The 13,279-nt window shown below is 33.3% G+C and overlaps 1 protein-coding gene across 1 annotated transcript; it reads left to right on the top strand.

The window, feature by feature from the left end:
- The first annotated feature begins 6,129 nt into the window (after positions 1 to 6,129).
- LOC126890955 (uncharacterized) lies at positions 6,130 to 8,094 on the top strand. The gene is made up of 2 exons (XM_050660129.1): positions 6,130 to 7,137; positions 7,216 to 8,094. Exons 1-2 carry the CDS (start codon positions 6,130 to 6,132, stop codon positions 8,092 to 8,094), a joined length of 1,887 nt encoding a protein of 628 aa, XP_050516086.1.
- The last annotated feature ends 5,185 nt before the right edge of the window (positions 8,095 to 13,279 follow it).

Genomic DNA, 13,279 nt, shown 5'->3' with positions numbered 1-13,279 from the left:
GCCACCTGTTAAAATCGGCCATTTCTACTAACGGCCAGTTTTTAAATAACGACCAGTTTCTAAATAACGGCCAGTTTAAAATTCTCCAAACTAATTATATTATGTAGATTCCCTTATATTTATGAACTGGTATCTATGGTCACCTCTATATTACGGACGCGGCCAAGTAACCAAGTAATCTCATATTTTTAAAGCCTTCATAGAAATTTACATAGATAGGTACTATTTATTTATTTGGTCTTTTATATAATATATAGTGAGCGCGTAAAAGTTGAAATAAAATAATTTTTTTGTGAATGGGTGACTTTGGAGAAAAATCCCGAAATGGGTAATTTTTAATTTTTAGATTATGCTTTTTTGGCGTATATAGCGATGATTTTTTTAAATAAGAATAAGATCGTGTGCTCGCTTATTTAATAGGTTGTTCAATTCTCTATTCAGTGTAATAAACATTTATTGCTTCAAACATTAAAATAATTTTGTATAAAGGGTACAAAAAAATTATTGAATTAAATTAATTGACATAAAAAGGAGAATGTAGGTATGTAATTTACTTAATTCAAAAAAATACATCATTTTACTGTTGCCAGAAAACATCAAAAAATATTTATTTGCTAAATAAATATTGTTTTTCGCTTAAATTCAATGTTAAAGCTTCCACCCACCTACCTCTTAGAAGTTTGAACATTTAATTTAAGCGAAAAGTAATGTTTATTTATCAAATAAAACATTTTTTCTCTTTTCTCAAAGCAGTAAAATGTATTTTGAATTAAATTCCATACATTCTTCTTTTAATTTGTGTCAATAAATTTATTTATTTTTTTGGACACCCTGTATAAATAATTGTAGGTATTAATGTTTATATTCATTTGTAGAATGGCAGAGGATAGGATAGTACGAATAGCATGAGATAAGTCACCAAATGGACGAAGAAGTATTGGCAGACCAAGAAAAAGATGGTGCGATAACTTAAATAATTTAGGAGGCTAATATTGAAGAAGAAACAGGCTTTAAAGCCTACATCCAAGAAGGAAGAAAGTAGATGAACAACACGGCCATCACTATAGGTATAGGGAAAACAATGTGTTAGAGAGAGAGGTATGTGATGTCACAGCTGATATAGGGAAGTATGTGTGTTAGAGAGAGAAACATGGTATCTCTGCTGCTATTGGTCCGATTTAAACGTACGACGGCTCGTTGGAATGGGCGGGAGATAACGAATACAAAAAAACATGGCGGCATAGTGCCAAAAGGGCGCTTTCCGATGTGACGACGTCCGATGGGGCGCGTTCCGATGTGACGGCGTCCTAGCGCTGATCGATCGGTGCGCGATACCAGATGTGCGATCGGTACCTTAATTTTTCGCGGAACGCGAAGCAGATGCGCGGTCGGTACCTTGAGGTTTTCGCGGATCTCGTAGAAGCGCGCGGCTGGTAATTTTGGAATTTAAATAAAATAAAAAAACATAATGCAATTTTTTATTAAAAGAACTTAAAAGGAACACAGCGGCGCAGCGGTGCGCGATACCAGATGTGCGATCGGTACCTTAATTTTTCGCGGAACGCGAAGCAGATGCGCGGTCGGTACCTTGAGGTTTTCGCGGATCTCGTAGATACGAAGCGCGCGGCTGGTAATTTTGGAATTTAAATAAAATAAAAAAACATAATGCAATTTTTTATTAAAAGAACTTAAAAGGAACACAGCGGCGCAGCGGTGCGCGATACCAGATGTGCGATCGGTACCTTAATTTTTCGCGGAACGCGAAGCAGATGCGCGGTCGGTACCTTGAGGTTTTCGCGGATCTCGTAGATACGAAGCGCGCGGCTGGTAATTTTGGAATTTAAATAAAATAAAAAAACATAATGCAATTTTTTATTAAAAGAACTTAAAAGGAACACAGCACGTCAACGCGTCACGTAAAAACGTCACATCAAAACGTCACGTAGGCTTGTGAAATGTCACGTGAAAACGTCACGTCAAAGCACGTCACGTAAAACGTCATGTCAAAGCACGTGAAAACGTCACGTCAAAGCACGTCACGTAAAACGTCACGTCAAAGCACGTCACGTAAAACGTCACGTCAAAGCACGTAAAAACGTCACGTCAAAACGTCACGTGGGCTCGTGAAATGTCGCGTAGGCCTTATTGTCACGGGGAGCTCGATCGCAAGACCTGATTGCCACAGCGCGACGTGAGGTAGTAACATCATGTCTTTAAATGAGTATAGACGTAAATTAGCAGAATTTAGAGAAAAACTGACACAGTTAAGAAGTCAGGTTTTATTTTATGAGGATAAAAATAAGGTTATAAAACAAATAGAGAACCTATCACTGGGAAGCAGCATAGACTGGACACCAAAGGAATTTAGTCAGCAGCTGCGACAAGAATATTCAAGTGCTGCGGACTACTTATTTAGGGAAACTCCAACAAGGCGAATTCATCCAATTACTATTAATGATGTTATCGACGCCGGCGCCAACAACGATGAACAAAGAAAGCATGAAAAGTGAAATAGATAATGTTTTTGCAATGACTTGTATAATATTAGCTTCAGTGTTTATTTTAATTATAAAGATTATATTTAAAATTGTTAAGAGAAAATTTGAATCATCATGTAATATAAGACTTGATCAATAAATAAGGCGTTTAAATAAAAAACCCATAACTCTAAAAAATATTTAGTTGAAAATAATGAAAATAAATGTTAGCAGATAATTTACATATCGCATAGGAAATAGCGGTTGAGGGTCTAATCGCATTACTATGCAATTTTCGTTATCATACCCACATTTTGTTATTGAGTTATATTTCTTATCATGTGCATAGAAAATGTTGGAATTTTTAAAACCAATGACAATGATAAAACTGAATATAATTTTGCACACGCACACTTTCTACAACACGTCATAGGGTGGGGCACGCAACCTTATAAATTTCAAAATGCACCTCAGGACGGTCTATTCCATAGTCTATTCCTTACTGTTAGTGCTCGTTGTGGTTCAACTAGTTTTGCAAGGTAAGTGTTCTCTTAATTATTTTTTGTTAAATATTTTTTATTTTTCTTGTTTGATTTTGAATAAAACTTAATGTTTTCTGCTCTGCTATTTATAAAATCTCTTCATTCCAGCTGAGATTTATTATTTCGACATTAAATAATTATCTAATTGTCGACATTTTGAATGACATTTATTTTTTATTTTCTCGTAATTATTCGTTGTTAAAATCTTTTCGGTTTTTCAAGTTTTTGGTTAGCTATGTATAAAATTCCTTCATTCCAGATGAGATTTATTATTTTAGCACCTGATTGTCTACAAGACCTCATGTCAGCATTTTGAATGACAATTTATTTTCTCGTAATTATTATTTGTTAAATCTGTTCGGTTTTTTCAAGTTTTTGGTCAGCTTTTTATAAAATTCCTTCATTTCAGATGAGATTTATTATGTTAGCACCTGATTGTCTACAAAAAAGACATGCTAGCATGACAATTATTTTTTTATTTTCTCGTAATTATTCGTTGTTAAATCTGTTCGGTTTTTTGGTCAGCTATTTATAAAATTCCTTTATTCCAGATGAGATTTATTATTTTAGCACCTGATTGTCTACAAGACCTCATGCCAGCATGACAATTATTCGTTTTTATTTTCTCGTAATTATTCTTTGTTAAATCTGTTCTGTTTTTCGTTGATTTTTGTAATTAATGTTTTCTACTCTGCTATTTATCCCTGTATTCCAGATGAGAGTTATTATTTCGACATCTGATTGTCTACAAACAAAAAAGACTTACTGTTAGCATGCTGAATGTCAATTATTCGTCATTCTTCGTAAAATTTATTTTTTCTGCTCTGGTAGTTATAATTTGCCTGTCGATGCAGACTACGTCACCAATAGTTTAGGCATAGATAGTGGCGTGTGCAAAATCATTCACATCTAGGGTGTTGTAACATTCCTTTATTCTTGTTTTCCCTTATCACAAATCTTTTCAATATTTTTTTCAATGTATTGTTTTCTGCTCTGTTAGTTATAATATTCCTCATTTCAGATGGATTTAACTAAAATTAATGAAGCATCTCTGGTTGCAGAGAGGAAACCAATCAAAAAACTTAAGGACCTACCCCTCAACATTCCGGTGTCAATTAAGGAGGCCAAACTAGTCAAATCAAAATATGGTCAAGTCGTTCTTCTGGATGTAGGAGAAGAAGTGGTTTTTTTGCCGGGAAGAGTGACAGAGACCTATAGACCGATCATCGGCGAGTTTGCTGGCGGCAAATATTCAATAATATTTCAAGGTGTGGTGGACGTCGGAAGCAACTACCAGCCCCAAGCATCCTTCAAAATCGCCTAATTGAAAATACTGAAAGAGAGAGGTAAGCATTATGGATATTGTTAAACAAAGCGAAAATTTATTGTTATTCATCAAAAGAGTTAGAAAGATAGTTTTTGATAAATTCACAGCTAAAGACAAAGAAATTTGGTTGAAACGCTTAACGAAACAAATCAAAATTTGCAATAAAGTAATAAAAAAACGCAATTTGCCTATAGGTACAATTAGAAAACTGCAAACACATATAGGACATTTTAAACATTTTAAACAGATTATTTTAAATAGACATGTAGGTATGGGTCTAGACAACAAACTAAAACATAGAGTTAAATGGGAAAATGTAGTTTCCGCGTTTAATAGTCGAATTAAAACTGGAATTATAGTTAATTTATGGCATAAGGACTTAGCACATTTCCTAAATGATTGTTATATTATTTTTAAAAATAAAATCAGAAAAATTTTAAAGGTAGATAAACTTGTTAAAGTTAATGTTTGTTTTTGTGGAGAATTTATTAAAAAATCTGAGGAGAATGAAATTGTGACTTTTAAATATTTTAATACAAAAAATGCTATACTAGACATATCTACCGATACAGAGCGGTGGTTTTTTGAAAATGTTAAAGATAAAATAAATATTAAATTATCTGAGTTTCAGGAAAAAGACTCTGGTTTTGCATTAAATAGAATAATATCTTTAGAAGTAAATATTAATCGATATGAAATTGGAAATGGTTCATCTTATATTAAACTCCCAAAGTCTATTCAAAAAAAGCGTGCTTGCATTAATATAAAAAATTCAGATCAGGCTTGTTTTTATTGGGCAATAGTTAGTGCCTTCTATCCGGCTAAAGCAAATAAAGAACTTACGTCCTCATATCCATTTTATAGTACAGTATTAAAAACAGAAGACCTGGAGGCACCGATGCCGTTACATCAAATTTCAAAATTTGAAAAAATAAACAATGTATCAGTCAATGTATATGCTTTAGAATTACTAGAAAATAATAAAAATTCATTTTTCACAGTATACCCAGCAAGATTAACTAAAAAAGTAGTTGCCAAACATGTAAGTCTTCTTTTAATTCAAAATCACTATTTTCCTAAATTAAACGATTATGAGGCACCTCCAGTGGATACTGATGATTCTGAAATTAAGTACCACTACTGCCATATTACTGACATATCTAAATTAGTTTCTAGACAAGTAAATAAAAGAAAGGCCAAATTATTTCTTTGTAATAGATGCTTAAATTATTTTTCAACTGCAGAGAAATTGTCGGAACATGAAAAAATGTGTGCAGATATGAATAATTGTAAAATGTCTTTTCCTAAATATGATGTTGTTAGTTTTAAAAATTATACTTATAAACAAACAACGCCATTTGTCATATATGCGGATTTTGAGTGCATGTTAGAAAAAGTTACAGACCTCCAAACATCCTGTTGTACTAAAAAATATCAAAAACATATTCCGTATAGTGCTGGATACTATGTAAAATGCAGCTATGATGAAAAGTTGTCTTTTTTTAAGAGTTATAGAGGTATTGACTGCATGGAGTGGTTTGCTAATGAATTACCAAATTTAGCTCAAAGTATTCATTCGAAAATTAAGAAAATTATACCAATGCAGGAAAACCCGAGTACCAGTAAAGCCACAAGGTGTCACATATGCGAAAAATGTTTTTCTCCTACAGATATCATTGTTAAAGACCACGACCATTTTACGGGGGAGTTCAGAAATTTCGCCCACCAAGCCTGTAATTTAAATTTTAAAAAATTGTTTGTCGTCCCAGTTATTTTTCACAATATGAGTGGCTACGACAGTCATTTTATAATTTCAGAGTTAAGCAAAAAAGGAGATATTAGTCTACTTCCAGTCAATAAAGAAAAATACATTTCATTTACACTTAACGATGCTGTTACTAATATAAAATTTCGATTTATTGATTCATTAAGATTTTTAGGAGCCTCTTTAGATGAATTGGTCTCAACATTAAATAAAAATGACTTTAAAATTTGCAAGCGAGAATTTAGCAGGTTAAGTGACGATGAATTTAAATTAATAACTAAAAAAGGGGTATTTTGCTATGATTTTATTGATTCTTGGGAAAAATTAAACATTACCGATTTACCTCCAATAGAGGCATTTTATAATAAGCTAAACGATACGAATCTTACAGATGAGAAGTATGCTCATGCTAAAATAGTTTGGGATACCTTTAACATTGAAAATTTAGGTCAATATTCAGATTTGTACTTAAAAACCGATATTGTGCTTTTAGCAGATGTTTTTGAAACTTTCCGCAAAAAATGCGTTATAACTTATGGGTTAGATCCAGCCTGGTACTACACAATGCCCGGTTATTCTTGGGATTGTATGTTGAAATACGTGGGGTGTAACCTCGAGTTATTGCGTGACGTTGACATGATACTATTTATGGAGAAAGCAATTCGTGGAGGAATTTCAGTATGTAGCGGTAGAATGTCGGAGGCCAATAATAAGTACATGCCTAATTATGACCTCGCACAGCCCTCAAAATACTTAATGTATTTTGATGTCAATAATTTATATGGGTGGGCTATGGGAGAACCCTTACCCTACGGAGGGTTCGAATGGATGGATGCCAAAGACATTGATGTTATGTCTGTACCTGATGACTCTCCCGTAGGGTACATGTTACAAGTTGACTTGGACTATCCTCGCAAATTACATGATCTGCACTCAGATTTTCCATTCGCTGCCGAACACCGCAAAGCTTTGGGTTCAAATCATACTAAACTAATGACAACACTTTATAATAAAAAAGAATATATCGTTCATTATAGAAATTTAAAACAAATGCTGGCTAATGGGTTAGTTTTAAAAAAGATTCATAAAATTTTGAAATTTAAGCAGTCTGCGTGGCTGCGACCCTACATCGAATTAAATACTCGACTTAGAGCTGCAGCTACGAACGATTTTGGAAGAAATTTATACAAATTGGCCAATAATAGTGTATTTGGAAAGACTATGGAGAATATAAGGAAACATAGAATAGTAAAACTAGTCCGATCATGGAATGGGCGATATGGTGCCAAAAATTTAATTTCTAGTGCGCGGTTTCATAGCCGAAAAATATTTAATGAAAATTTAGTAGCTATAGAACTGATTAAATCAGATCTAGTTTTTAATAAACCCTTATACATTGGCATGACTGTTTTAGATATATCAAAATTATGTATGTACCAATTTCATTACGACTATATGCTCCCAAAATTGGGTGCAGATAAATGTAATTTAATGTATATGGATACCGATAGCTTTATTTATGAACTGTACTGTCATGATGCATATGAGGAAGTAATAAAACAAGATTTATCAAAATTTGATACATCTGATTACGCTGTAGATAATATCTATAATATTCCTCGGGTAAATAAAAAAGTTTTAGGAGTAATGAAAGATGAAAATAAAGGAGAAATTATGACAAAATTTGTGGGATTACGATCAAAAATGTATACTTTTAAAGTTCAATCTGGTCGAATCACTAAAAAAGCAAAAGGGACTAAATATAATATAGTAAAAAATGTTATAAAATTCGATGATTATGTAAACTGTTTAAATGATTTTAAGGAACAAACTGCTACTCAACACTCCATTCGGTCATATAGCCATAACGTCTATAGTATAGAACAAACAAAAATTGCGCTAAGTCCTTATGACGATAAAAGATATTTAATTCCAAATAGTTTTAGAACCCTACCATTGGGACATTACAGTATTTTAGAATAGATTTTTTTTTGTAGATGAATGTTCCATCATTGACCGACCTGTCTATCAAAAAAATCTGTGAAACAACAGTATCAGCATCATATTTCATCGAGCAGTCCCCCTTGCCGTGGACATTAACAAAAATAATATTAAAAAAATTTCCTTTATATAAATGGGAAACGATGATAAGCAGTGCTAAAAATGATCCTATTCCTTCATATAAAGGAATAGAATTTATTGCTTGCTCTAAACACATACCGTCACATTTAAGAAATGTCGTATTAGGAAAGTCAGATTGGGGGAGTATATTTGAAGATGAACACTCCAGTTATTGTGTATGGGCTAATGGATATTATCTTAAGCAGCATCGCCTAAACGTATGTAAATCATGTTTTTTTGCATTCAAAAATGCTCATGAGACCTTAAATAAATTTTTACTGGTGCGTTACGACCATACTCACGAAGTTTATGATGCTGATGATATCGTTGAATGCGTATATCAGCAACCATATTATTGGTGCAATAGTTGCTTTACTCAAGTTTTATTCGATTTAAAAGATTACGAGTCTTGCGTTAATGCATTACATGAAATGCCTAGAAATAACAGGTTTGATGATTCTGAACCAGAAGTCTGAAGTAGGCAGTAATATTGATTCTTTTTTAAGGAACAAACTGCTACTCAACACTCCATTCGGTCATATAGCCATAACGTCTATAGTATAGAACAAACAAAAATTGCGCTAAGTCCTTATGACGATAAAAGATATTTAATTCCAAATAGTTTTAGAACCCTACCATTGGGACATTACAGTATTTTAGAATAGATTTTTATTGCAGAAGAACGTTGAAATGTCTCACAGATGTGTTACACCAGACCTATGGACTCCCGCTAATCTGCAACAAATAGCAGCCAATAAAATTTATTGGGATGTAGTTGCAGCGGCGGCTCGTGGGTCAATCTTCAGGGGGGTCATTTTGGTTTGAAAACTTCAAACTGTTGATTTTTTAAAGTATTTAAAAGATCTTTTAGCATTTATATTTTAGATAAAAAATACAGACTTAGATAAAACTCAATACTATTTACCCTAGTTTTCCGAAAATTAAATTTGTCTTTTTTTAGAGTAAATCTTTTAAAAAATATAGGAAAAATGGTATGAACAGGTTATTGACTGATATATAGATAGGAATATTTATAGTATAATAAATTGTAAATTTATTAAAACGAAACTTACTTTAAATATTTTTATATTTTAAGTCAATTCTTCTATCCTTTAGTTCTGCAAAATAGTCTATGACCTTCTCATTGAAATTTGGAATGCTCTTGACAAGCGTTTTCTCGATGCTCAGCATAGACAAGGCACTAAGTCTAGGTTGTCCCATCGTATTACGCAGGAATGTTTTTACTCTTTTTAAAGTAGAAAAACATCTCTCACTTTCCACGGTTGTCATAGGGAGTGTGCACAAAATATTTAATAACTTCACTGCTTCAGAAAATGTTTCAGACAAATTCATGTTAATAAAAAGCTGAAGTATGGCTACTGCACCAGCACTATTGCGAAAATCCTCACGACAATATAAGACTTCAAGTTCCGATTTTAGTTTGGAAATATTCACTGTGGGATAATTAGCCGTCACCATTTTTAAAATATTTTGCGGAAAGTTGGTAGTGTATGCTTCAAATTTCTCTATGTAGAATAACTGTGAAATCATGAGATGATCATTGAAACTAAACCTGTGATTTATTTCAGATATAATAATATCACAAATTTCAAGTGCAGTTCGTCGCTTTGGATCCTCTGCAGTAGTTTTTCTTTTTTTTGCTGTTGATGTGCTTGGTACTTCTGATTCCAAAATAGTATTTCTAATTATTTGGATATTGTTGTTAAAAGACAGGATACAATTTTTGACAGATATAACATCAATGTCTCGCATTTGCAATTGTTTAAACAATATATCAACATGGGGCATTATTTTATGGAAAAAATTTAACCAAAATAAAAAATGCTCATCTTCCAAATGTCTTTTTAAACCAGTTGCTTGATTTATATTGTTACCATCTTGCTCCTCATCAATAATTTCCTCTAAGCAAGATTTTAAATCATCTTTATAAGTGTATACAATTTCAACACATTTTGTATTGAAAGCCCATCGAGTAGGCGCAGCTTTAGGTAGCCTTACTTTAACCACTCTATCCAGAACCATCGTACGTTTTGGAGATCGGCCGAAAAAAGACGAAAATCCGTGTAAATTTGCAAAAAATATTTTTATCGGTTTGTGTTGACTCGCCGCTTTTTGGAGGATAAGATTAAATTGATGGGCATAGCAGTGAATGAAGTGTGCATTTGGGTATATTTCTTTAATTTTTGTTTGTACTCCTCCCAGTTTACCGCTCATGACTGATGCACCATCGTAACTTTGGGCAATCAATTTTTCAGGTGCTTCATTAATTTTTAATAATTGAAGTTCTTCCAATATTACATTAGTTAAATGTTGTGCTGTAGTACCTAGGGGGTTAACAAATTTCCAAAATCTTTCATGTACAATACCAGTTAATACATATCGCAATATGATAATCATCTGCGTTTTATTGGAGCTGTCTGTGGTCTCATCTACTTGAATGGCCACAAAATTTGTCTGGCCAATCTCCTTCATGATATGAGTATGCACAATGGCTAACATTGATTCTAAAATATCGTTCTGAATTGTTTTCGATGTTCCTTTAAATACTGTACTTTTTTCAATGTGTTCTTTAAACATTAAATCCAGTTCAGAAACAAAATCGATAAGGCCCAGAAAAATTCCACGATTATTGGAGCTGTCACTTTCGTCATGACCGCGCAATGCAATTTCGAAAACTCCACAAAATTTTACACAGTCGATTAGTTTGTTTAAAATATACCTATTTTTAGATACCAATTCATTAAAGTCATGCACAGATTTACGATATACACTATCAAGTTGCTGTCTTATGTTAACACGTCCTAAACTTGCGTAACTCATTGATGAATTTATATGAGTAGTTGAAGAGGCATGTTTTGTAATTTTCACTTTTAAATGCTTAATGTCAGTTACTCCATTTTTCGCCCATACAGCGTCATTCGAAAACAGTAAACACGGATAGCAAAAAAATGCATTTCTCACACTGCAGCCACAAATCCAATCACACAAATTGTACATTGATTCTTTAAAATATCTTTGAATGTCCTTACCCCTATCCTTTGTTGTTTGTTTTAAATTCATGTTTGGTTTTGGTCGACCACTTTCTTTTTTCTCAAGCCGCCGTTCATAATTTAGTGTTCCAGCAGATTTTAAGGCAATTATTTCGTCAACAACACTCATCTTGTTTTTGTTACAATCACAAAAAAATCCAACAAAACAAAATAAATTACGCAAATACGCCGCGATCGATATAGACCTGCCGTGAAGTGCGGTCAGCAGACGGTAACTAACTAAACGTGAGGCCGTCGACTCTACTAGAGGTATACGACGGAAAGGTCACTCCCACTCTCGCCCACGAAATTGCTATCTGCCGTCTCTTTTCTATTTTACATGCATTTGTCCATAAGCCATAAGAACTGTATATAGACAATTTAAAATACGGCCCAGCCACGGGCTTGTGTATAGCGCGAGGCGCGACGTTATTATATCTATTATATTTGTTTTGCCAATGCAGACTGCTGAGAGAGAATTTTATATTTCAGAGTGAAGTTTTAGATAAAAGATATTTTTAATAAAATTGGTATTTTTATGAGATTATTTTAGGGGGGTCATTGACCAATTGACCCTAAGGAGGAGCCGCGCTTGTGTAGTTGATGCTAATACAAAGACATTTACGCTTCCAAGTGAAGAGCAACATCCTCTCCCTCAAGATGTGATTGGTATTGAACGATGGTACAGCAAGCAAGGATGTACCGCGAATTTTAAGATTCCCAAGCAAATACGATTCAGTTTAAACGTAAATTGTATAAGAGAATTAAAACTACAAATTGTGAAGAACTGTGAAAAAGTGATGTCATGCGGGTGTCGAAGATGCGGGGCTCCCTATGGATTCCCCCCAATTTACAAAAAATAGCGAATACAATCCTAAGTAAATTGTCTAAGAGAATTAAAACTACAAATTGCAAATATATAAAAATTGATTTTTGAGACGAATTATGTTCATAAGCTACTATCTCTCTTTTGTACTAAACGCATAACAATATCCACGTGCTATCTCTCTCTTTCTTGTATATATATTGTAAAATAGTTTGTAATATATATATATATATATATATATTATGGTAAAATAAAAACTCTAAATTGGTATTTTTTTTTATTTATTCAAATCATTAATTACCCTAATTTTATAAAAATAAATGAACTCCCTAAGAGCATTGTTTGTCATATCATCTGACATTATAGAACAAAAAGCATACAATATTTGCAAGGGGTTTAAACTATCTGCAGCATTTTTACAAAAATCTAAAACATTATAATAATATTCACAAAAGTTCAAATTTTCTAACAACTGCATACGAGGCGATAGCACACTAGTGTTAAGTTCAACAATTTGCTTCACTTCTTCTTCATCCATATAGTACTCCACACCATGCTTCTTAACAATAATGAATTTACAATCATCGTAAACTATCGGGGTAACAGTGCAGTATTCTTCGCATGGAAAAGTTGGGTGCATGAGGTCATCAGTTGATTGGAAAAAATCAATTAGTTGTTGTGTAATGATTGAAATAAAGGAATACCATTCGTATGCGCTGAGTGATATTCTGGTTGGTTTATATTGCTGAGATAAAATCACTGCAGGCGAAAATGATCTTGCAGGGCTTATACCACATTGTACTTCATAGCCCGATAACGTGTATTTTGTTGCAAGCAGGTAGAAAACTTCTGATTTGGCGGCAGCCTCATAATTTTCCAAAGCTCTATCTAATTCTTGATTATAGTCTTCGTTGCTAGGCATATCGATGCTAAATTCACAACCACCTGAGGAATACCCACTATCTTGAGAGCCACCTGAAGAATACCCACTATCTTGAGAGCTCATGTTCACTTGTACTGACATTGATACTGAAGCATGAGTTCTTTTATATTCCCCTACTCCTTGTGGTAAAAACAACCTCTTTGCAAAAAATGTATTGCTACGCGGCGGATTAAAAGATAGATCCTCCTAAACTACGTCATTAACGTTAATCCAGCTGTTATGTTTGCT

The sequence above is a fragment of the Diabrotica virgifera genome, chromosome 9, assembly GCF_917563875.1.
Source record: "Diabrotica virgifera virgifera chromosome 9, PGI_DIABVI_V3a".
NCBI classification, from domain to species: Eukaryota; Metazoa; Arthropoda; class Insecta; order Coleoptera; family Chrysomelidae; genus Diabrotica; species Diabrotica virgifera.
The sequence above is the reverse complement of the archived record's forward strand: the minus strand, read 5'-3'. Positions and strand labels throughout refer to the sequence as shown.